The sequence below is a fragment of the Pinus tabuliformis genome, chromosome 8, assembly GCF_031772625.1.
Source record: "Pinus tabuliformis cultivar Carrire ecotype Pingquan chromosome 8, CPIR1, whole genome shotgun sequence".
In the NCBI taxonomy this organism is placed as follows: domain Eukaryota; kingdom Viridiplantae; phylum Streptophyta; class Pinopsida; order Pinales; family Pinaceae; genus Pinus; species Pinus tabuliformis.
In genome coordinates, this window is record NC_142294.1 from 1,939,514,158 (window position 1) to 1,939,539,374 (window position 25,217).

General features: G+C 41.1%; 2 protein-coding genes across 2 annotated transcripts in view; both read right to left on the minus strand.

Moving 5' to 3' along the window:
• Window positions 1–25,217, minus strand: part of LOC149244252 (tRNA-specific adenosine deaminase TAD3-like) — a 293,332-nt gene that overhangs the window by 10,493 nt on the left and 257,622 nt on the right. The window lies entirely within an intron of this gene.
• The window catches only part of LOC149244253 (uncharacterized), a 59,362-nt gene continuing 42,086 nt past the window's right edge, over window positions 7,942–25,217 (minus strand). Inside the window, exon 3 of the mRNA XM_089461048.1 lies at window positions 7,942–8,204. Coding sequence (XP_089317174.1) covers window positions 7,942–8,204 — 263 coding nt within the window. The remainder of the gene's footprint in view (window positions 8,205–25,217) is intronic.

The window sequence follows — 25,217 nt, forward strand, 5'->3', positions numbered from 1 at the left end:
AAGGACAAGGTTTTCTGTCGATTCAAAGAGTTCAAGGCTCTGGTGGAGAATCTGACTAGGAAGAAAATTAAAGTTTTGCATCCAGATAATGGTGGAGAGTATGTCGATAAGGACTTCACTGATTTTTGTGCTAAAGAGGGCATCAAAAGAAAGTGGACAACTCCTTACAATCCGGAGCAGAATGGAGTAGCAGAAAGGAAGAACACTATTGTAGAAGCAGCGAGGGCCATGATGTATGATCAGGATATACCAAAATTCCTGTGGGCAGAAGCATGCAACACGACAATCTATGTTCAGAATAGAACTCCTCATCGAGCATTGGGAAAGATTACTCATGAGAAAGTCTTCACAGGGAAAATGCCTGAAGTCAGTCATTTCAGGATATTTGGGAGCTTAGCATATTGCAACATACCCAAGGAAAAGAGGAAGAAGTTGGATCAAACTGCAGAGAAGGATATCTAGTGGGATATAGCGAGAATGCTAAGACATAAAAATCTATCTTCCAGGGAGCAGGAAGGTAGTAGTTCAACAAGATGTGAAGTTCATGGAGGACAGGGCTTTCAGAAAATCTTGAGAAATGCCTTCCGAGGAGCAACCAAAAGAGGAGTCGTTGGTCAAACCTCTTCAACCAATGGAAGTAAAGAATTCTTCCTCGGATCAGGAAGAATCACAGGAGGAGGAGTTAACAGAAGCACCTACTGGCAAAGAAAGAACAAGCAGGGAACTTCGTCAAATTCTGCAAGATGCAGAGGATTTCATTGGTGCACCAAGGAACAATAAGAAGGAGAGAAAATAGCCAGATAGATATCAGGCATTAGTAGCTCAGGGAGGGGAGCCTGCCAGCGTTGAGGAGGCAGCACAACATCAGGTTTGGTTGGATGCGATGGTAGAGGAGTACAACTACATAATGGTGAACGATGTCTAAGAGGTAGTCCCAAGGCCTCAAGATAGATCAGTGGTAGGTTCGAGATGGATCTACAAGATTAAATACGCTGCAGACAACAGTGTTGAGAAACACAAAGCCAGGTTTGTGGCTAAGGGGTACGCTCAGAAGGAAGGAATTGACTACGAAGAGACCTTCACCCTAGTAGCCAGGTATACACCTATTAGAACCGTGATATCTCTTGCAGCACAGATGGGGTGGGAGATTCATCAGATGGATGTCAAAACGGAATTTCTGAACAGCGTGATAGAAGAAGAGGTATACATTGAACAACCAGAGGTTTTTCAGACACATGAGAAGAAGTCTCATGTATGCAGATTGAAGAAAGCCTTGTATGGGCTGAAACAAGGACCTAGAGCATGGTATGGTCAAATCGATGGCTACTTGCAGAAGATGGGATTTGTCAAGAGTGATGCAGATCCAAATCTCTACTATCTGGTTGTAGAGAATGAGCCTCTAATCTTAGTATTATATGTGGATGATCTCTTCCTGACAGGATCATCCAGGCTCATCGAGGACTGCAAGAAGAATCTAGCCACGGAATTCGACATGAAGGATTTGGGACGAATGCATTATTTCCTGGGATTGGAAGTTTGGCAGAAAAAGGCGGAGATCTTCCTTGGGCAAGGGAGATATGCTACAAAACTCCTGTAGATGCATGGCTACTCTAATGATCACCAACTGGAAGAAGATTGATGCATCAGAAGACAAGGATGTTGATCCCACCTTATACAGGCAGCTCATAGGGCCCCTGATGTATCTGATCAATACCAGGCCAGACATTTGCTACGCTGTCAACACCCTCAGCCAGTTCATGGTGGAGCCGAAGAGGTCACACTGGGCAGCAACCAAACATGTTCTCAGGTATTTACAAGGAATAGTCGATTATGGACTATTGTACACCAGGACTAAGGATATCAGATTGAGTGGATTTACTGATGTAGATTGGGCTAGAAGTTCAGTGGATCAGAAAAGTACCTTTGGGTACCGTTCTAAGTTGCACGAAACGGGGAAACGGGGAAGCGACACGAAACGCGGAAGCGAAACGAAACGCGACCTCCCCGAATTTTGGAAACGGGGAAACGCGAATATATATAATAATATATATATATATATATATATATATTAAAAACATTTAAAAATTATTAATATATATATGTGCAAGACTGCAATCATAAAGCATTAATGATACATTTACTTAAACATTTTAACATTAAGATTAAATTTACATCACAATGATCACATTTACTCATGAGTCATCACATAATGAAAATAAAAATATAGGAACTGGAAAATCCAAAATCAGCCTTTATTTATATTAGTATATGAGGCTGCAAGTACAATAAAGACTATAAGGCTGCAAGAACTATAGAGACAAGTCACAAAAGACTAATCCTCATCATAACAATCCTCATCAAAAATAGAAGCAGCAGAATGCTCAACAGTGGATGGTGGTGCTGAAGAAGATGATGCACCAATTCCACTTCCAGAATCCTCCTCAATATTCAGGGCAGCAAGAGAGAGATCCAAATCAGGATTTTCTGCATCCACATCCCATTCTTTAGAAGGACCACTGTTGTATTCTGGACCCCTACGAGATGCAAGGCGAAGGTTGGAGTGCACATAAACAAGATCCTCTGCTTTCTGTGAGCCCAACCTATTGCGCTTCACAGAATGAATAAAACCATAAGTGCTCCAATTCCTTTCTGCTGATGAAGAGCTTGCCACTTGTGAAAGAATACGAATGGCAAGGCTTTGCAAATGTACACCATTTGCTCCATGACAAATCCACCACCTAACTGGATTCATGGTGCTTCTCTCCTCCAAAGCTGATATATCTGCATAATCATCTATTCCTGCAGCAAAACTGGCAAATTCCTCCTTTACCTCCCTATGTAGGTGAGAAGGAAACATTCTCATTAGTGCTTTTTTCACCCCAGTAGCCACCTCTCTATCCTTATGGGGTGCCTTCCTCTTCCCATTGCTTTTAGCAATAAGCTCCTCATCATAAAATTTGGGGTTCAAAGCATGTGCTAAAGTGTGCAATGGTGTATTGAAATTGTTCCACCGGTCAACAATGATTTTCTTGATCAAACCAGCAAAATGATCATCAACAAACAGAAGTTGTGGAGACTCCTGCGAAATGATTTCCATAGTTTTCTCAACCATGGAATCCATGCCATCATATACCTCTCCCAAGAAAGGTTGGTCAGTGTCAGCACTCCGGAGAAGCTCAAATGCAGGGGTTGTGAACTTTAGCAAGAAATCTACCTTGCTCCACCAATCCTCATCAAGGCACAATCTACGCACCATAGATCCCCGCTCTGAATCTGCTTGTCTCCACTCAATCCACAGTTGACTCACCACCATAGAAACTAATGCATGCTTAATCTCAACAAGGCGGCGCAACATCACGAAGTTTGAGGCATATCTTGTCTCAGCAACTTTTAACAACTCCAATTTGGAGTACTCTCGAAATATGGCCTGAGACTGGTGGTGGTTGGTGATGAATTTGATAATCTCCCTTGCATCCCCTGTGACTTCCTTTATCCAGGAAACTTTGTTGTCGATCTCCTCTAAGATCAGATTCAGATTATGGACAATGCATGGTGTCCAAAATATGTTGTCATACCTCCCCTCAATAATCAAACCTGCAGCTTTGCAAACTGGTGCATTATCCGTGATAACTTGCACCACCCTGTTAGCCCCTATTTGTTCAATAGCTTTTATAATAATATCAGCAATGAACTGTGCATCTTTCACCTCTCCTGAGCAGTCTTCTGCCTTGATAAACATTGCTCCTTTGGGGGAAGTGGGATTGATATTTATCAATGGTCTGCGCCTCATATCTGTCCAACCATCTGAGACTATGGTAACCCCAGAGCTACTCCAGGAAGAACGAATTGGAGCTAAAACGTCCTCCACAAGTTCCTTCTCATTTTTGAGAAGCTGGGTTCTGACTTTCTCATAGTTGGGCCCCTTGTACCCTTGAGGAGCTTTGTTAACTGCCCTCAACATATCTTGCCAGTAAGGAGAGCGAACAACATTGAATGGGATACCACATGCATAAATGCACCTGGCAACTCTGGAATCAGCTTCTTCTCTTGCTTGCACATTCACCAATCTAGCAATTCTGCTATCCTGAACTGATTGGGATGCCCCTGAGCCTCTGGTATGTTTGGGTGCTGCTTGTTCATGTTCTTGACTGTGACCCAGACCACCTCTCCTCTTTCTTGCTTCAACTACAATCCTTGGCTCAACGTTAGATGTAGCCTGAGTATGCTCATCATGCCTCCTCTTAGTACCATCCGCCTCATCTTGCTCTCTTTGATATGCCCTCCTTACCAACGGATCTGCTGTTTTTGTGCAACCCACAATCCCCTGTCCTCCTCCATGCAACAGATGCGCCTTCACTCTTGGGTAGGAGCCCTTGTACGTAATATTGCAAAGAGTGCATCGCCATTCCCATGAGCCACCACCTCCACATTTTTGAAGCTTCACCACATGCCTCCAAAGAGGATAATATTCAGCCCTTGGGTTGGCCCTAGGGTTTGAAGTTGCAGCTGCACTTTGGCTGGAAGCCATTGCTGCAAAAATAAATTAAAAAAACAAATCTGTAAATAATAAATTTATAAAAACGTTTTTCATATTTTTGGCTGTATAAACCCTAGAAAAATTAAAGAAATAGTAAGGAAAAAACTAAGAAATAAATGTGGCTTACCCAAATGAATTATCTGTGGCTGAATCTACCCTAAAATGCCAGAAAAGAGGAGAAATATGGCTGTAGCTGAGCCAAATCTGCTGCAAAAATAAATTTAAAAAACAAATCTATAAATAAAAAACGTTTTTCAGCAATTTAGCTGCATAAACCCTAGAAAATTTGAAGAAATAGTAAGAAAAAACTAACAAAATGAATGTGGCTTACCCAAATTAATTTTCTGTGGTTGAAACTACCCGGAAATGCCAGAAAAGAGAAGATAAATATGGCTGTAGCTGAGCCAAATCTGCTGCTACAGAAATCTCTTGCTGAAATCTCCTTCTCTTGCTGCTGAAATCTCTTTCTCCCGCTGCTGAAATCTACTTTGCTCAATGCTCAAAACACCAGCTACTGAAACAACTGCCAATCTCCAAGAGAAACTCCTCGCTGAATAGTGTGATGAGAGAATGAGAGGCACAGCTCTTTTATAACTTTAGAAACGCTTTCTAGAAGTGATTAGAAACCCTAAGCTAAACCCTAAACTAATTAGGAATTTTTTTTTTTAAAAAACAAGTGCTTTTTTACAGGAAACGGGGCCCGTACGGCGTGGAAACGAGTTTCCGTCCGTACGGGCGCGTTTCCATCTCGGGAAACGCGCCCGTACGGACGGAAACTCGTTTCCACGCCGTACGGTACGGGGAAACCCGTTTCCGTTTCGTTTCCGTACGGAAACGGACCCCTGCCCAGCGTTTCCTGCTACTTAGGTACCGTTTCAACATTAGATCAGGAATGACCTCCTGGTGCAGTAGGAAATAAAAATCCGTGGCTTTGAGCTTAACTGAGGCAGAATATATGGTTGCAAGCACAACTTTGTGTGAGGCCATATGGCTTAGAAAACTGCTTGTGAACCTATTCAGAGTAAAGATGGAGGCGACCAGGATCATGTGCGATAATTAGAGTTGCATCAAGCTCTCTGAAAATCCAGTGTTTTATGATCGGTCACAGCATATTGATATCCAATGTTACTTTGTCAAAGACTGTGCTCAACGAGGAGCTGTACAGTTGAGCTACACTCCTACAGGAGAATAGGTGGCAGACATCCTCACCAAGGCCCTTGGAAGAACAAAGTTTGATTATTTTAGGGAAAAGATGGGGATGATAAAGAATCCATTTCAATAGCAAAAATGGGGGTGATGTTGCAATGCAGTAGTAGTCAGTAGTGGCACGATGCAACATGGCGAGAAGAGATTGCAGTGCAGATGCAGTGTTGGGAAAAAGGACCAACAACAGCACGAATGCAGAGGGAGTTGCAGTGCAAATGCAGTGTTGGGAGAAAGGACCAGCAACAGCACGAATGCAGAGGGAGCTGCCGTATGGATGCAGCAGTGGCAGAAGCAGAGCCATAGGGAGCAATACAGGATGCAGGAGTGCAAAGGATGTTGGGCAGGGAGGCCTAGCATCAACACAGTTACTGATGCCGTATAGTCAGAGTAATGTTCAGTATGAAGTATTACTAGAGCACAGTGCTCGCTAAGAGGGAGTATTGATTTGGGGTAGCATCGGGTAGTAAATTTGAGTACAAGACTATGGATGCTCAAATCTAGCAATCCATACAGAGAAATGACTAACAATAAATCTAGCGAGAAAAATCTCATTCCCACAGGCGATACGACACTGACCTTGGCTGAAGTTGAGTTGCTCTTTGCTGCCTCTGCGCAGACACTGCATCAGCCTATGCAGTACTGCGTCAGCCTATGCAATACTGCGTCCTCACAACTCAGAATTGCTTTCCATCTTGCTATTTGATCAACTGCTGTCTGGAAGATGGATCCTCTTGGCCTTCGGACTCTCTTTCTAGCTTCTGGCACTGAATCACTGCTTCTCCCCAGCAAAAAACGAAATCCCCTTTGAAGCACTGTGCTACCTCTCTGTGGCGCTTATTGCCTCTCTACACTGCACTCACTGGAACTGGAAAAGCTTCCTCCGACCTTACTATCCCTGCCCCTCTCACTGCTTCGAGCTCACTAGCTCTCTCTCCGACAACTTAGCATTGCTACTCTGGAAATCAAACTGCTGGTTTTTCTTCTCCAAGCCCCATCAAATTTCTTTTTATAATCTTTTGTTCAGACACCAATGACCATGATTAAAACTTAATCAATGGCTAAGATTAACTAGAACTCGATCCAAGTCTTCTCTAGAAGATTCTCACCATGACTTAATTAATACCCTTTAACTAATCATATTTCCTAAGTTTAGACTTAGGAAATATTAAAAAAATTATTAATTATTTTAAATAAATCGCCTCTAGGTGGAATTTCCAGAAACAGTTTCTGGGTTTTGCAGAATACATGCATTTTAGCCTCTCCACCAAATTTTGTGGCTAGAACACATCTGATGCTACAAAAACTAACAGTCCCTCTCAGCGAGGAATGTGTTCTAGCGTTGCAACTCACTGAAGCAACACCCTGTCTCTACAACACCTCCTGTCACGCCACTGATGTTTGGCTGCTACTACCCACCAACTACTACGCAACTCTGATATGTGTTGTCTGTTCTGTTGCTGACCCTGAAAACTACTGCCAACACTACATATGCACTGCACCTCCCTCTCCATCTGCTATTGCTGCAACTGCAACTGAAAAGCATCCAAAATACTGAATCAACTGTGATTAGTATGATACATTTGTCTCCCAAGTCTTTGACTGCTGCTAGTCTATATGCTGCTGCTAACTCTGCTCTGTGCGAACTGCACTGATGCCAACTCTACACTGCGCTGCCCTGTATTTGACCGCTACTAGCCACTGTATCTGTTACTCTGGCATCTGATTGCACCATCTACCACTGATCCATCCTGCTACTGAAATATTGTGGGCTCCCATAGCAAGGTTCTAATTCACGAGGTGGACCTCCTCAAGAATCTTGCCCATCCTGTAGCTCTTTGGGGCTACAAAACCAAATCACCCCACCTCACTCCTAGACGTATATCAGTGATCATGGACAGCCTGTCGATCTCTGCATCAGCTGTCGCCTGGTCCTCCTTCTCCTTCTTCTTAAGAGGACATTGGTTGTTGTAGTGGCCAAGCTCACCACATCTGAAGCATTTGACCTTGGAAAAGTTATTCTTCCTCTGACGCTGCTCCTATTGCCCCTTTGATGCAAGGGCCACATTCTCCTCTTCCTTCACTTTCTTCGTCCCACTGCTGCTGCTAGTGCCACTGATGGAAACGTTGTTTAGAGCTAATCGCACCAATTCTGTAGGCTGGGGCGCTAACCCTATTGCAGACAACTGGTCTTGGACATCCTAGATCCTAGTGAGGAAGGGGTCTATGCGTTCCTCTTTCTGCATCCTTGTACATCTCAGCTTCTCCTCAAGATACATCTTTCGCTGCTCAAAAGATCCCTGGTATAGCATAGCAATAGCTTCGCACATCTGCTTGGCAGTATCTTTGCCAGCGATGTGAGATACCACGTGATCTCGAACCCCATCGAGAATCAACCTTTTTTCCCTTGCCATCTCCTTTCGGTATTCCTTCAGTTGATCTCCATTCGTGGGGATAGCTACCACTGCATCAATATATGACTTCAAGCCATATTCATCCAAAAGGACATCCTTGCCTTCCAAAGGACATATAGTTGGAAGCACCGTCCAACTTGTCTTGATCTCGTAGTCCAACAGTGGCCATTTCAGCAAAAAAAAGTCGAAATGCTCTTCTTCTGTTCTGCTCAGCTGCTGCTAGGTTCTACGCACTCCCTGCTAGAGTAAGTAAATTTGCTCACAACGACTGTTGATCTACAAGAGAAAATTGAACTTCTAAAGCTAGAAGTCCCCTGAGGAAAATTTCCCTTAGTGTGTGCTCTTTCTTCCTCCTTTTGCACTAACAACTACTACAAAATGTTGCATCCATCTAGAGATTGTTAGGTTTGGTAGCATCGAATGTGTTGTAGCCACGAAATTCGGTGGATAGGCTAGAATACATGTATTCTCCAAAACCCAAGAATCGTTTCTGGAAATTCCACCTAGAGATTACTTAATTAAAATAATTAATCGTTTTTTAATGTTTCCTAAGTCTAAACTTAGGAAAACTGATTAATTAAAGGGTATTAATTGAGTCATGGTGAGAATCTTCTAGAATTAGATTTGGATCGATTTCTAGTTAATCGTAGCCATCGATTATGTTTTAATCTTGGCTATTGAAGCCTCAACGAGAGATTATAAGAAGAAATCCGATGGGGGTTGGAGAACACACTTGTGAGCAAGGAATTCGATTTTGCTAGGAAATCAAACTCCAGAGTAGCAGCAATCAGTTGTCGGAGGTGATTTAGTGAAGTCGAAGCAGTGAGAGAGGAGGCAGGGATAGTAAGATGGGAAGGAAGTTTCTCCAATCTAGTGAGTGCATAGAAGAGAGGCAGTGAGTGCCACAGAGAGGCAGCGCAGAGCTTTAGAGGGAGATCCGTATTTTGCTGAGGAGAAGTCGAAATTCAGTGCCAAAAGCCGAAGTGGGAGCCCGGAGGATTGATTTTCCAGATAGCAAGTGATCAAATAACAAGAGAGATGTAGTTCCGATTTGTGGGATGCAGTACTACGTAGGCTGACACGGGGATTGTGCAGAGGCAACAGAGACTAGCTCATCTTGAGCCAAGGTTAGTGTCCAATCACCAATGGGAGTGAGATTTTTCTCACTAGATCTCCTGTCAGCCATTTCTCTGTATGGATTGCTAGATTTGAGCTTCCATACATTTGTACTCGGATTTACTACTACATAATAAATAAAACCCTCAGTTGCTGCACCGTTTTTCCCAAGTTGAGTTTCTCTGGGGACATTGGTCCAAAAATAACTGTGTACTTGTGAAGTGTATTAGTTTCGATATTTACTGTAGAATGCAGTAAATAATTTGTTCAAGTTATTTAACAAATACAAGAAACTTAATCAGTTGTTGCAGTAGGATTCGGGGTTTCCATATTTTCACATGGTATCAGAGCACGGATTGTAAACCAAAGAGCTCAGTAGTAGAAGGGAAGAGAATTTCGAATCTCTGCAGAGGCAACAGTATGAAACCCTCTAGAGGCAGTGCAATCTTTGGGCCAAGGCGGTCAGTTTTTGAGGAAAATTTATTTCTCTGCGAGAGTTGAGAGATAAATTAGATTTTCCAGATAAAAAATTACCAAAGGCAGAAGAAGTAGTAGTTGTTTCCTTGCATAACAGATCTTCAGCTGGGACGCAGTTATTTTGCAGCAGTTTGCTAGTGCAAAATAACGTCATGAGGAAGAAAGAGCACACACTGAGGGAATTCTTTTATCAGGGGACTTCTAGCCCAGATGTTCGAATTTTCCTAGCAGAGTAGCAGTAGTTGTGAGCAGATTTGCCCACTCTAGCAAGCAGTGCAAAAAGCCAATGAGCAGCTGCGCAGAGGAGAAGAGGAGGAATTCGACATTTTTGCAGAGATGGCATCAACAGGGCTAAGAGATTAGGATTGATTGGAGGGAGCCTTTAACTATGTGATCTGGAGGCAAGAATTTCTTGTCTTCTAGATGAGTACGACCTGTAGATGCAGATCCTCTTAGGGCCTAGAAGAAGGAGATGGCTAAGGCAAAGAGGCTAACTCTCGATGGAGTTCAAGATCACGTGGTGTCTCACATAGCTGGAAAAGATACTGCCCACAGATGTGGGAGGCACTTGCTACATTATATGAGGGATCTTCCAAGCAGGGGAAGATGTATCTTGAGGAGAAGCTGAGATGCACGAGGATGCAGAAAGGGAAGCGGACAGACCCATTCCTTGCTAGGCTTCAGCATATCCGAGATCAGTTGTCTGTAGTAGGGTCAGCGCATCAGCCTACTGAGTGTTGAAGAAAGTGTAACTAGGTTCAGTCTTTATAAATGTAATTTTGATCTTTGTACTTGTAAAGAAAAAGAAATATTATTTTTGTTATTTATAACAATGAGTTTCTTGCTCATTGATTAGGTCAACCACATATTTAAGTGCTTCTAGGAAGTCAAAGAGTCAATGTATTAATTAAAGACCCTTATGGGCTTGTTACACTATGTAATAATATGTATTAGAGTCATAAGAACACCTCCACGCAAAGTCATAAACCTCCTCCAAGCATTCACACCATCAAAAGAAGCAATCCAAATTATATAGAGCAAGTCGGCTTCAAGTCTTCATGTCGGCCTAAAAGAAGGAGACAAACTCCTATATAAGGAGCCATTTGACCTCCTCAAAGTATTATCATATCATCTCTGAAATCAGCGAGAAAAAGGACGAGTAAAGGGTACAAAGAAGTCAAGGAAAGAGGTCTCCAAGTGCAACGAAGAAGGAAGGAAGTAAAGCGAGTTTTTGGGAACTGTTCTAGGGCTAATTGCAGTCACATGTGTGAAGGCAAGAAGGCTATTCTGCTGTCATATCAAGCTCTCCTATTGCAGTCATAAAGGAGAAGTGTTTGGGCTAGAAAAGAGTGCCTATAAGGCCTCTCATTCAAGCGAGAAAGAAGGCTACACAAGTGAAGGAAGAAGAAGGAATCTAACATAGTTTTTGTGAAGGTATCCCCTCACACGTGCAAAGAATTAGGGTTGTATTACTGCTGCTCTAAGTCTGCAATCTTCGTGAAGAAAAGAAGGCTCGGTTGGGAGGTGACAAGTTCATCTTCTTAAGTTAGAAAGGCTCCATCTCAAGTGAAGGAAGAAAAAGGACAAGGATCACTCTAGGGCATACCATCTAGGGTTTCTACAGTTGTCGGAAGAAGAAGAACAAAGTGTCGGAAGGAGGAAGACAAAGTGTCAGAAGAGGGAGGACGAAGTGTTGCAAGAGGAAGTGATCTTGAAAGGGCTTGACTTGTGCTTGGAGGATCTTCTTGTCAAGGGTCTAGGGTTTGGCATTGATCAATAGAAGCTTCAATAAGAGAAATTTACGAAAGGGTTTTCCTCTCTAAGAGAGAGAGGTTTTGCCCTGGTAGAGAGCCAACATCTTGTGTTCTTGTTTCTTGTGTTTTGGTAGCAGTTTGATGAAGTAAACACACACACTAATAATAAGAAGAAGAAGATCAAGCTAACAAAGATAAATTGGAAAAGTGCTTCACAAATTGTTATCAAGTCTAGAAGAATCCTACTATACATAACTGCCCTTGATTCTTCAACATGGAATCGAAGCTAAGGTGACACATCAAGGAAAGGGCATCTCAAGAACACTCATAAGGTGACTCATCAAGGAAGAACATCTCAAGGACAACTACAAGGTTGAAGCATCAAGTCAAGAAGTCTCAATCACATCAAGAACAAGAAAGGACTACAAGAAGACTACAAAGCAAGAGGAGAAGCCTTTTGTATAAAGGCACCTACAAGAAGAGAAAATCAAAGAGGGACCTACATCAAGCTACACCATCTTCAAAAAGGAAAAGCACTACAAGCCAAGTCATCAAGCAAATCTCATCATCAAACAAGTCCATTTGAAGAAAGCAACTTGAAGAACATCAAGATCTAAGGAAGGCAAGCCATCAAGTCTTCAAGAAGAAAGAAAGTCCACTACATCTCAAACTCTATCAAGTAAGTATATGTCCCCTTCTGAATATACCTCAATGTCTTTTTGCAAAGAAAGCAACAAATTGGTTGGGACCACTAACTTCCTTGCATGGAAGAAGAGGATTGATTTACTTCTCAAAGAGAATGAACTTCTAGATCACATCAAAGGGAATATCACTATCCCTGCTAAGGAACAAACTCAAGCCTTAGCCAAGTACAATAAGGATGAGACAAGAGCTCAAAGGATTCTAATAGAATCCATCAAAGACTCTCTCATTCCTTATGTCTCCAAATTTGAAACATCAAAAGAAATCTATGACAAGCTAATAGAGCTATTCTTGGTAAGCACAACTGGAGAAGTGATATCTCTATGAAATGATTTGTACAAGATGTAGATACCAAAGGAAGGAATAACTCCATACTTCATGAAGATCTCTGAGATGAGGGATCAACTTCAAGAGCTGGGAGAAGTCATGTCTAACAGAGAAATGACAACCGTAGTACTCAATGCTCTACCTGAGGATTGGGGCAACTTCACATCAAGCATATATGCCAAGAAGGAAGTTACCCCACTAAGTGAATTATGGTCTCTATGCAAGATAGAGGAAACTAGACTCAAAGCAAAAGATGATGTGGGATCAAAGAAGCAAGCATTTGCAACCATGGCCAAGAGAGAGAAAATTTGGCAAATTTGGTCCATGAAGAACAAACAATAGAGATATGTCCAAAGTCCAATGCTTTGGATGCCAAGAATATGGACACTAGAAAAGGAATTGTCCTAAACTTAAGAGGGACAACAACAACAAAAGAAAAAGGGAAGAAGCTCATATAACTCAAGAGGTGAAAGAAGAAAACAAGAAGCAGAAGAAGTAAGATCCACCAGATCTCTACTATGACTAAGTCTACTTCTTTACTTAAAATCTTCTTTCAAAGTTTTGAGTAGTATAGGAGCATGTAGAAATAGAACAAAATGCATGGTTAGAAATATCTTCTAGAATGTAGGAGCATGGTGTACATATAGCTCAAAATATTCATGTAGAAGGAGCATACCTATTATAGGACATCATCCATGATAAAAGAATAATTGATCATGATTAAAAAATCAAGGCCTCCATCATCAAAAGGAAGAAACATTTGCAGGATGAGGGTCTTCAAGATCCTATCACAAGAATCTTCAAAAGAAGGTTCATAAATAAGAGTAGATGTATCAATGGGAATTCCATTCATGGAATACAAGGTACAATGATATGTAGGCAAGAAAAGATGAAGCAAGAAAGGCTACACCAATCAAAAAGGACCATCAAATGAAGCCGAGATGATCAAGGAAAAATCAAGATGAGGTATGTATGCATCAAAGTTTAAGTCATGTCATCATATATGTTATTGAGTCATGGGTATAGTTCTAAAAACATGATCAAGTACAAAAGGATCTCTTTCACCGAAGACATAGTCAAGAGCATGTACTACATCTAATAAAGGTCAACAAAAAGAAATACTCACATAAGGAGTATAATGTTGTTGACTAGTCCAAGAAGCAAGTGAAGAAGAAATACTCTCTTAAGGAGTATAAGATTGCTGACTAAGAAGCAAGTGAAGAAGAAATGTTGACTAGTCTTTAAGGAGTATCAGATTGCTAACTAAGAAGCAAGTGAAGAAGAAACATTGACTAGTCCAAGAAGCAAGTAATGAAGAAAGTGCTCTCATGAGGAAGTATAAGGTTGTTATCTAAACAATTCAAGAAGAAGCAAATGAAGAAAGAGATCAAGCATGTGAAGAACACCATGGTCATAAAGAATCACTATCTGACAAGATCCATTAAAGACATCTCCCGAAAGAAGGCATGACAACTCTGACAAAGGAAGAAAAAGATCAAAGGACCCTTGACACCTATGAAGCCCTTGGAGATATTAAGGTGCACATAACTGATTCAACTCTACAAAGATATCATAATGAAGAAACCATCCAACAAATGCACTATTTAATGTTGGAGCAATGTCAGGATGAAGTCATGAAGGGCTACTAAATCGAAGAATGGGAACAAGCAAGTACAACTAAGCATCTATGTGATAAGTATTATGAAGCATAGACAGATGACAAAGGAGTAGCCAAATGATGAAAGAACTTGACATACATCAAGAAGGCTACTTTCCACGAAGGAGCAAGGACATGACAAGCCAGGAAGGAAAGTGATCAATGGCCTGTGCCCTACCAAGAAGAAGTTCAAATAAAGACTTCATGACATCAAAGGAAAGAAGGAGCAATGTTGCACGAAGCGGGAGCGAAGCGGAAGCGTTTTTTCGAAGCGGGGACACCGAAGCGTCATTTTCCAAAAATCTAGGAAGCGAAGTGTCCGCGGAAGCATCTGCTATATATATATTTATATTTTTTTGCATTTATACTCAAAACAAACATCCCAAATACCAAATTAATTGTAGAAGACATGAAAACATGCATATTTTTGCATAAATCAAAATAGATATGGCATCCATGATTCCATTGTAGTTATTAGTATGTTCAACAATCATCTATATTCTAGCTATTACAAACATACATCAAATTTTTAAGCATATTATAAAACATAAGACATAGAGCATATTATGATTTATCTAGCAAGTGAGCAACTGTCAACATTTGTCATGTCCAAAATTCAAATAATAATGTTTACAAAATATGTCACTTGGTCACCGCCAAGCCAAAAAAGTTCAAAATTCAAATTCACAAGTCTACAAGTCTAATGAGTAATCTATGACAAAAAATAGTAGATTGTGAATATATCTACTAATCTCTCCTCCTTCCACCACGAATAGAACATGGTGGTGGGCCTCCACGTGGTGGCAATGAAGAAGATGGTGCCTGTGGAAGTCGTGGCACTGAAACTGGTGAAGAAGAACCCCCTGTTGTTGGTGTTGAACCATGGAACCTAGGAACCAAGGGACCAGATGGGGGTGGGGGTGGCATATCAACACAGTCATCATCATCCTAGAATCGCTCAAAAAATTCATGCAAAAAAAAACACTAGTTAACAAAAAAATTAAAAACATGAATTAGAGAAATGCTTTATAAGGGAAAATTGAAAAATTCATACCACAATGGACATACTTGGATAAGAGCATCCTCTAATTGCTCTAATCGCAACACTCCATCCTCCAAATTGGGCTCCTCTAGATTCTTGTCCCAAATCAACAAGTCTTTATTAGACTTTGCATCTTCACAGTAATGGGACAACAATCGCAAGTTGTAATGAACATAAACCAAGCTCTCTGCCCGGTCTAAATTCAACCTGTTCCTTTTAACACTGTGGATGAAAGAATAAGAGCTCCAACACATCTCTGCAAAAGAAGTGTTTACCACCTGTGATAGCACCCGCAATGCCAAACTCTGTAGAAGTGGAGTACCCCCTCCATGCATGTTCCACCACTCAAGAGCAGAAAAAGTCTCTCGATCTTTAATTGCATGCATGCTCCCAAATGGACCAGTGTTGAGCGTATAGTTGCTCACCTGTCTCCGTACCAATGCAGCCTCCTCCTCATCAGGGATTAATTTACTCAATGCAGCCATATATTTTTTGTGAACCTCTTGATCTTGGTGTGGTTTTCTCCTGCTTCCCCCCCAGGTGCTGGTGTTGAAAGCCATGATGGATGATAGTATTTAGGTGTCAAAACATATGCTAATGCATGCAATGGAACATTTAGCATTTCCCATCAGTTTTCCACCTCTACACGAATATAATTGTACAAGGTGGTATCTCTAGGCTCAACAATGTCTTTAATCTGCCCCAACATGCTATCCAATTGCTCATACACCTCCCCAATTACTGGTCGATCTGAATCTGCAAACTTGATCATGTAATAAATTGGTTTGGTGAATTGTAAAACATATTTAACCTGTCCCCAAAAGTAACTGTCAAGAACAGTGTCCTTGACTGCATTAGCACCATCTATGTCAGTGTTAATTTCATCCCATGAATCAGCACACACCAGATTAGTTAAAGCTTGTCTCACCTTCACTAGCCGCCTAAAGGTGAGGTAATAACTAGCAAATCTTGTCTTTGCAATTTTAAGCAACTGCAACTTGGAGTAAGTGCCATAGAAGTAGTTTACCCTCGTATGCCCTGTGATGAATTTAATGAGCTGCTTCCCTCTCCTGTAAACCTCAACAATCCACCCACATTCTTTGTGTTTCACAATATCATGCATCAAAAGGTTCAATGTGTGAACTAGGCACCCAGACCAAAAGATGTGTGGATGAGTACGCTCAATAATTTTTCCTGCTACCTTACAATTTGCTGCATTATCTGTGATCACTTGAACTAGATTACTTGGACCAACATCTTTGATTGATTTCAATAGGAGATCTGCAATGTTTTGTGCAGATGCAGTGATGGAGGAGGAGTCATGACATGCAATAAATATTGAACCACTAGAAGAAACACCAAGAACATTTATCAAATGTTGGTTTCTAATATTTGTCCACCCATCTGATATAATGGATACCCTAGAATCTACCCACTCATTTGTAAAACGTGTCAAAGCTCTTTGAACCTTAGCTTTTTCTCTTTCTAATAACATTGTTCTAGCTTTCTCATAGTTGGGGGCCTTATATCCTTTTGGGGCTTCATTGATGGCCTTTACCATTTCATGCCAATAGGGAGAGCGAAGCACATTGAATTTTACACCGAAAGCACAAAGAAAACGGACTATCTTTCCATCCACATCATCCCTCCCAGCAACATTAAGGAAATCCCCTATTGTTCTTCTACCTCCAGAGCTTGCAAAAGTACCATGAGGAGATGAGCAACTACCAAATTTAGAGGTTGCACTTGATTCAGAATGAGTTTTTTGTTTCTTGTTTTTTTGTTGTGCAGCCATCTCTATTTGGATGTATTTTCTTCTTTCTTCAGTTGAAATGTTTGGGCAAATTTGTACCCCCACAGGACCCTTTTTTTCATCACTGTCCAGCACCCCACAAAGATGCCTCCTCAGATGGTTATATGAACCACAATATGGTTTTCCTCCATGACAACCATGAGGGCACACAAATTTGTAAGATCCACCACCCTTTCCCCCATCAAGTTTGGTCACATAGTTCCACAAGGGTGTTGATGTAGCTTTCCCATCTTGTGTTTCAGTGTCCCCTTCAGTTTCATCCCCTTCCTCTTCAAACCCTTCCTCCTCATCATACATTGGGTCACTCATATTGGGACCATCACCACTGTCCTCTTCTGTTTCTTCCCTTCTATTCCTATTCACCTTTGCCATCATTAAAACCAAGAGTGGAATGATACATAGAAGCCAAAAGAACACCATCTTGGAATATGGATATAGGTGGTGGACAACCTGTAAATAAAGGAGCAAGTAGAAACAATGGGAAAGAGTAGGAGAGGTAGGAGAAAAATACAAAAAAATTGTCAAAAAAATAAGGGAGTTTGGGGTTTGAACTTACCTCTTTAGCTCTTGTAGATGAAGTCCTCCAAGCTCCTCCTCCTTCTCCTAGCTCCTCTTTCTTCACTCCTCCAAGCTCTCCTCTCTTCTCCTCTCCTTTCCTCTCTTCTCTTCTCCTCTCCTCTCTTCTCTTCTCCAACTCTCATAAACTCAAAGTGAGAAAATGAGGAATTAATGGGGGCATTATTCTTTTCATTCCTCACCTTAACCTCACTCTAACCTCACCCTAACCCACCCCCTTAATGCTAAGTTAACATAACTTAAAAAAAAATTTAAAAAAAAAGTATCTTTTTCCCTTGCGCGTAGCCTGCTTGCCCGAAGCGTACGGAAGCGTGCACTTCCTCCTTCGAAGCGCCGCGCTTCTGAGGCCCGAAGCGCCGTACGAAGCGCGCTTCGGAGGCATGGAAGCGGCGCTTCTGTCCAGCGCTTCGGAAATTCCAGGAAGCAGCTAAAAAAGCCGAAGCGGCGCCGCTTCTGACGAAGCTTCCTAGGCGCTTCCGTACGGGACATGCTTCGGGGCTTGGAACCAGGGGGGGGGGGGGCACTTCGTGCAACACGGAGAAGGAGGTCAAGCAATAGAAGGACCCACAAAGAAGAAGTTGTTGATGAATGGACAAGTCCCCAGCTAAGAGGTAGTTAAAACAAGTTCCCAATTACAAAGGAGCTTGGACAAGTTCCTTGTCAGAGGAAACCTGGGCATGTCTTCCTCAATTAAGAGGAAGAGATAGACACAACATTCTTGTCTTCACTTGGGAACAAAGAATGGGAGCATTGGGTAATCATCTGGCATCCGATACTCTTCGAGGATGTGTAGGGCATCCAAGACAAGAGTAGGCGAGAGGACCGATATTCTTTGAGGGTTGAGAACCCAAGACAAGAATAGTCCTTGAAGGTCATACTCAATGAACACCCGGGTGGGTATGTACCTTGAGAGACAATAACTAAGGTGTCTATAAGTCATTGGTCTCGCCAACATTGTGCTCTGATCTTATGAGAGATAGAGTTGTTAGTCAAGGCCTTGCTATGAACAATGTCAGTTACTATGATGCTACAACAGATGGATTTCCAATGTAGAAATTTCTGTTTTTCCACCCCGGTTTTCAGTTTCACCTTATTTCTCCCATATAGTTAAATGCCCATTCCCATATCCATACATTTAACACTGAAAAAATTTTTTTTTGCTGAAAACACAAATTCTGGAAATTTTACAGAATGCTGGAAAATGCAGAAATAAAATTCAGTAGTTACAAACAGCCATTAAAACACATTTAAACACACAGATTTTTGGTCAAGGTGACCCTGGAAAAAACCTCTACAACTCTTGGGGAAAACCAGTTCGAGAGCTCTTCTTTATCTGAAAATTGCCTTTATACAATGAGAAATATTTAGCAAAAAATCAGCAAGCAAATTTACAACTTATCTCTTTTCCCGTGCCAAACAGCAATCTGGAAATTACAGCAAACAGGACAGCAATAAATGTTGTATGGCCTCCTCGACTTTCGTGCCCACTTTCAGCATTAAATGTTGTTGTACGGCCAGCATTAAATGCATTGTACGGACTGCAATAAATGCGCTGTACAGCCTGCAATAAATGTGTTGTACGGCCCTCGTTTTGCGTGCAGAAAAACCAGCAAACTGCTCCTTGATTTTTGTGCAAACCACTCCTCGAAAATCGTGCCAAAATCTGCCTTTCACTGTGTGCTGAATCAGCTGTACAAATATGCTCAACTGCTACCTTGGAATGTGTGCCAAGCTGCTGTCTCCTTCTCCTCCCTGCTCAGAAATCTCTCTTGCTCTCTTGCTCTCCTTCTCCCAATCTGCTCATGAAAGAATGAATGACCTTTTCCTCATTTTCCTCCTTTAATCTAACCCTAAGTGACTTTTGGGTGATCCCTAAATCCAATGGCTGAAATAGATTGAGATCTATGGCTGAGATTAAATGCTCATTTAAATCTCACTTTCTATTTTTTAATTCACCCCACTTTAATAAAGACCCACTTAGTCATTTATTTCCAAAGTCACTTTTCCTTTCTAATTTTTCATTGACTTTATAAAAGTCACTTTAAAATTAGACTTTAGTAACTTCATCACTTAAAGTCACTTTTAAATTAGATTTAACTTTATAAAAATTATAGTCACTTTAGGAGAAAAATTAAATTCTTTTGGGCACTTTTCCCTAGGCCAAAGATCAAAGCCTTAGGGAAACACCTGTCCTCCGGTACCAAATTTCAACATCCAATCCGGTTTCTCTTATGTGAATTCTTCAAGATCGAAAAATAGCCAAACACCTTGTAATGATTTATGACTACCTCCCTCGTTAAGAGGGAGTGTTGAAGAAAGTGTAACTAGGTTCGATCTTCATAAATATAGTTTTGATCTTTGTACTTGTAAAGAAAAAGAAATATTATTTTTGTTATTTATAACAATGAGTTTCTTGCTCATTGATTAGGTCAAGCACATATTGAAGTGCTTCTAGGCTCTGAAACCGGATTCATTGAAATAGGTTGACGTGTCTTGAACCCGGCAAATCGGACACGATTTGTGCCAATTCGTGTCCGGAAAACGGGACACGATCGAATCTGGATCATGTCCCAATCGGACACATCGAGTCCCAATTTCCAGACACCAATCCGGAAAAAGTGACTCGTGCGACCAGAAAAAGGCGAAATTGTTGTTCTTTTTTATCATTTTCACTTCTCTCTTTTGCAATAAGTTTGTTGTGGGTTTGGAGCAAGGAGCAAAGGGTGTGGGAGCGTTTTCAAGGAGATTCAAGCAACAAGTGCATTTCCTCTCTATATTTTTGCAATTATATTACAGCAGTTTGCATATGCATTTCTTTTACAAATTTGTGCATTTTTGGTTTTTTTTTTATAGTATTCATAGCTCAATCAAGGGCAGCAGGGAAAGGGCAAAGGAAGGGGAAGAATGTCCCCATTGGAGATGCCCCTCCTCCCCTAATTTCATCAGAGGTTGTTGCAAGTATTCCCTCTATTGCAAGTAATGTTGAGGGAAGACTTCCTCCTCAATGCGACATTGATAAATATCCCTTGTGGAAATATGTCACAAGAAAACAAAGGCCAGGCAGCGAGATGAAGGGAAGAAGCAATGTGAAATGGAGATGCAACTTTTGCCACAGTACTTTCGCAAGCACATATTACTGTGTGAAAGGCCATTTGTTGGTTTTACCAGGTTGTGGAGTTGGAGCTTGTACAAAAGTTCCTTTACAAAAGAGGAAAGAAATGGAAAGAGATTTCAATGTTGGTATGGCAAATGTGGCTACAAAATAAAAATAAAAAACCAAGAATGATGACCCCCTTCCATTTTTTAGGAAAGACAGCAGCAAATCCCCATTTGAGAGTTCAAGTGGGGGACAAGTAGCAAAAAGAAAGGAAATTTTACTTAGTCCAATGGACAAGATTTTTCAAAAGGAGAAATGGGAAGAGCTTGATCTCACTATTGCCTTTTTTTTCTATCAAAACTTCATATCCTTTAATGTTGCACGCTCGCCTCTATTTATTGAGATGTGTCGAGCTCTAACTCAAGGGGCTCCATTAGGGTATGTGCCTCCTGGTTCAGAGAAGCTTAGAACCACATTGTTGATGAAGGCAAAAATGGAGGTGCAAAAAATGCTTGTGCCTATTGAAGCATCATGGCCACCATCTGGGGTTAGCATTGTTTCTGATGGATGGACAAATCCAGCTCGACACCCACTCATCAACTTCATGGTGTCTTCCTTGAATGGTCCAGTTTTCTTGAAAGCAGTGGATACACTTGGAGAATACAAGGATGCACAATATATGGGTGAGTTGTTTATTAAAGTTATTGAAGATGCAAGTGTTGATTCTTGTGGGCAAATCATTACAAATAATGCACCTGTTTGCAAGGTTGCTGGCATGATTGTGGAAGCTAAATATCCACAAGTGTTTTGGACATCTTGCATTGTCCATTCATTGAACTTAGCACAAAAATCCATTACTTCTGATGTGCTTTGGATTGGTAACATTATTGAGGATGCACGACATATCCGTAGCTTTGTACAAAATCATACAAATGCCCTCACTAGCTACAAGGAGTACAACAATCTATCATTGTTGAAGATTGTGGATACACAATTTGCCTCTTCATTCATCATGTTGAAAAGTTTGAGGGAGGTCAAGACCACTCTTGGGGCCATGGTTATTTCAGAGTTTTGGTCTTTTTGGATAAAGACAGATCAAGTAGCCTCTAAAAGAGTGAAGGACATTGTGCTAGATGATGCTTGGTGGGAAAGGGTAGATCTACTTATTCAGATCATGGACCCTATCATTTCTTTGCTTCGATTTGCAGATACAGACCAACCCATCCTAGGAGAGGTTTATGAGGGATGGGATTCCATGATTGAGTCTGTGAAGAGCCTTATTTTATAGAGTGAGTGCCCCGAGTATGAGACATCACCAGAGGCCTTATGTGGTACTATACAGGATATTCTTTTCAGCAGATGGGTCAAGAATTGCACACTTTTACATTGTTTGGCTCACTCATTGAACCCAAAATACTACAGCCATGAGTAGCTGAATGATGGACCTTCCTGTAGATTCCCTCCTCACATGGATGGTGAAATCTCACAGGGGAGAAAATATGCATTCAAGCGAGTTTTTTAGGATAGAGCATTGCTTGATGAGGTGGAGGATGCCTTTGCAGAGTTTTCCACTGGCACTGGTCGATTTGCAGGATATAATCTGATTAGAGACAGGGGGGCTAAGAAGCCCTATTCTTGGTGGGCAAATCATGGGCCAACAAGCCCTCCTCTACAGCAGTTAGCCATGAGGCTCCTCTCTCAGGTGACTTCATCCTCTTGTTGCAAGAGGAATTGGAGCACATATGGGAATTTGCATAGTGTTAAGAAGAGCAAGCTTGAGCAAGTCCAGGGCAGAGACAATGGTGTATGTGCACACCAACCTTTGTCTTATTTATAGGCAGAGGGAAGATGGTTGAATGGAAAGATAAAGATGTGGGATGTATTTCCTGATGATATGGGTTTGGACAACAATGTCGAGTTGGCATTGGCCAACATGGATCTCAATGATCCAGTGTTAGAGCCTGTCAAATTTGATGATGGTGATACTGTAGAGGGGTCATCCTCCACGCCAGCAGATGCAGAAATCACTTTGGATATAGGGGAGGAGGATGCAGCAGAGGAGAGCAGTAGTGACCATGATGATGAGAACAGTGATGTTGATTTTAATGATGACTATGAGGATTGACGACTCATGAGTCATGAGCTACCTACTGCCTTGAGGCTTGTATATTTGTAGTTGTTTTTTATTTTCTATTTCTATTTTCCATTGGCATTGCACTACCTATGTAACACATTTTGATATTGATGACTTAATGAGAAAACTAAAGTTGTCAGTGTCTTTATCTTACTATCTTGTCTTTCTCCTATTGGATCATTGATGAATTGAATATGTATTATGCATAATGTTACTAACTTACTTTGTAAACAATAAAACTTACATCTAGATGAAGATCTATGTTTGAAATCAATGAATTTGTATCATGAATGAGAATGTGTAAGAAATATCTAATTTTTAATATATATATATAACGTATCCGAACATGTCCTATTCCGCGGGGTCAACGTGTTTGAATCCGACACTCGAATTCCCGTATCCGACGAATCCCAAATACATGTGTGTTAGGTTACTTATCTTCTAGGAAGTCAAAGAGTCAATGTATTTATTAAAGACCCTTATGAGCTCGTTACACTATGTAATAATATGTATTAGATTCATAAGAAGACCTCCAAGCAAAGTCATAAGCCTCCTCCAAGCGTTGGCACCATCAAAAGAAGCAATCTAAATTATATAGAGCAAGTCGGCTTCAAGTCTCCATGTCGGCCTCAAGTCGGCCTAAAAGAAGCAGACAGACTCATATATAAGGATCCATTCAACCTCTTCAAAGTATTATCATATCATCTCTGAAATCAGCGAGAAAAAGGACGAGTAAAGGGTATGAAGAAGTCAAGGAAACAGGTCTCTAAGTGTAGCGAAGAAGGAAGGAAGTAAAGCGAGTTTTTGGGAACTGTTCTAGGGCTAATTGCAGTCACACATGCGAAGGCAAGAAGGCTATTCTGCTGTCATATCAGGCTCTCCTATTGCAGCCATAAAGGAGAAGTGTTTGGCCTAGAAAAGAGTGCCTATAAAGCCTCTCATTGAAGCGAGAAGAAGGCTACACAAGCGAAGGAAGAAGAAGTAATCTAACATAGTTTTTGTGAAGGTATCGCCTCACACATGCAAAGAATTAGGGTTGTATCACTGCTAATCTAAGTTTGCAATCTTCGTGAAGAAAAGAAGGCCTAGTTGGGAGGTGACAAGTTCATCTTCTTAAGTTAGAAAGGCTCCATCTCAAGTGAAGGAAGAAAAGGGACAAGGATCACTATAGGGCATACCATCTAGGGTTTCTACAGTTGCCGGAAGAAGAAGAAAAAAGTGTCGGAAGGAAGAAGACAAAGTGCCAAAAAAGGGAGGATGAAGTGTTGCAAGAGGAAGTGATCTTGAAAGGGCTTGACTTGTTCTTGGAGGATATTTTTGTCAAGGGTCCAAGGTTTGGCATTGATCAATAGAAGCTTCAATAACAAAAATTTACGAAAGGGTTTTCCTCTCTAAGAGAGAGAGGTTTTTCCTTGGCAGAGAGCCAACATCTTGTGTTCTTGTTTCTTGTGTTTTGGTAGCAATTTGATGAAGTAAACACTAATAATAAGAAGAATATTAAGATAACAAAGATACATTGGAAATGTGCATCACAAATTGTTATCAAGTCTAGAAGAATCCTACTATCCAAAATTGCCCTTGATTCTTCAACATTGAGTTGGTGCGATTTTCTCTAAACAACATTTCCAAAGAGTGGCAAGTCTTCATCCAGAGTATTATCGGCAAGGAAAAGTTGCCAAACTGGGATCGTGTGTGGGCTGATCTGCAACAGGAAGAGATGAGGCGAGGTTTGGTGAAGACCACCATCACTGGCAGTAGCAGAAACAGTGGGACAAAGCAAATAAAGATAGAGGAAGATGTGGCCCTCACATCAAAGGGGCAGCAGGAATAGCGCATGAGGAAGAAGGACATTTCCAAGGTGAAATGCTTCAGATGTGGTGAGCTTGGCCACTACAACACTCAATGTCCTCTAAGAAAGGACAAGGAGGAGAAGCAGGATCAACAGGCTGCATCTGTGGAGATTGACAAACTGTCCTCCAGATTGGAGGAAGAGTTTGCCATGATCACTAATGAGGCTCATCAATAGGTAAATTATATGGACCTTAATGCCACTCTCTAGTGTTGAAGAAAGTGTAACCAAGTTCGGTCTTCATAATGACATGATCTTTGTAACTGATGTAATAAATGATGTAATAAATTATTTTTGTAATCTTGCTACATGGGTTTCATGAGCAAGAAGTGTCTAGGTGAAAGACTTCTTGATGTCTTTAGGATTTATTCATATGTAAAAGAGTCATGTCATGTGTATAAAAACTCTTCATGAGTTTATGTAAATATGTACAAGTCTTCAAGTTGTCTAAACAACCCTCCAAGACCAAGATCAATGCCTCAAAAGCAAGCCTACCAAAGTCTGCAAGCAAAAGATTCA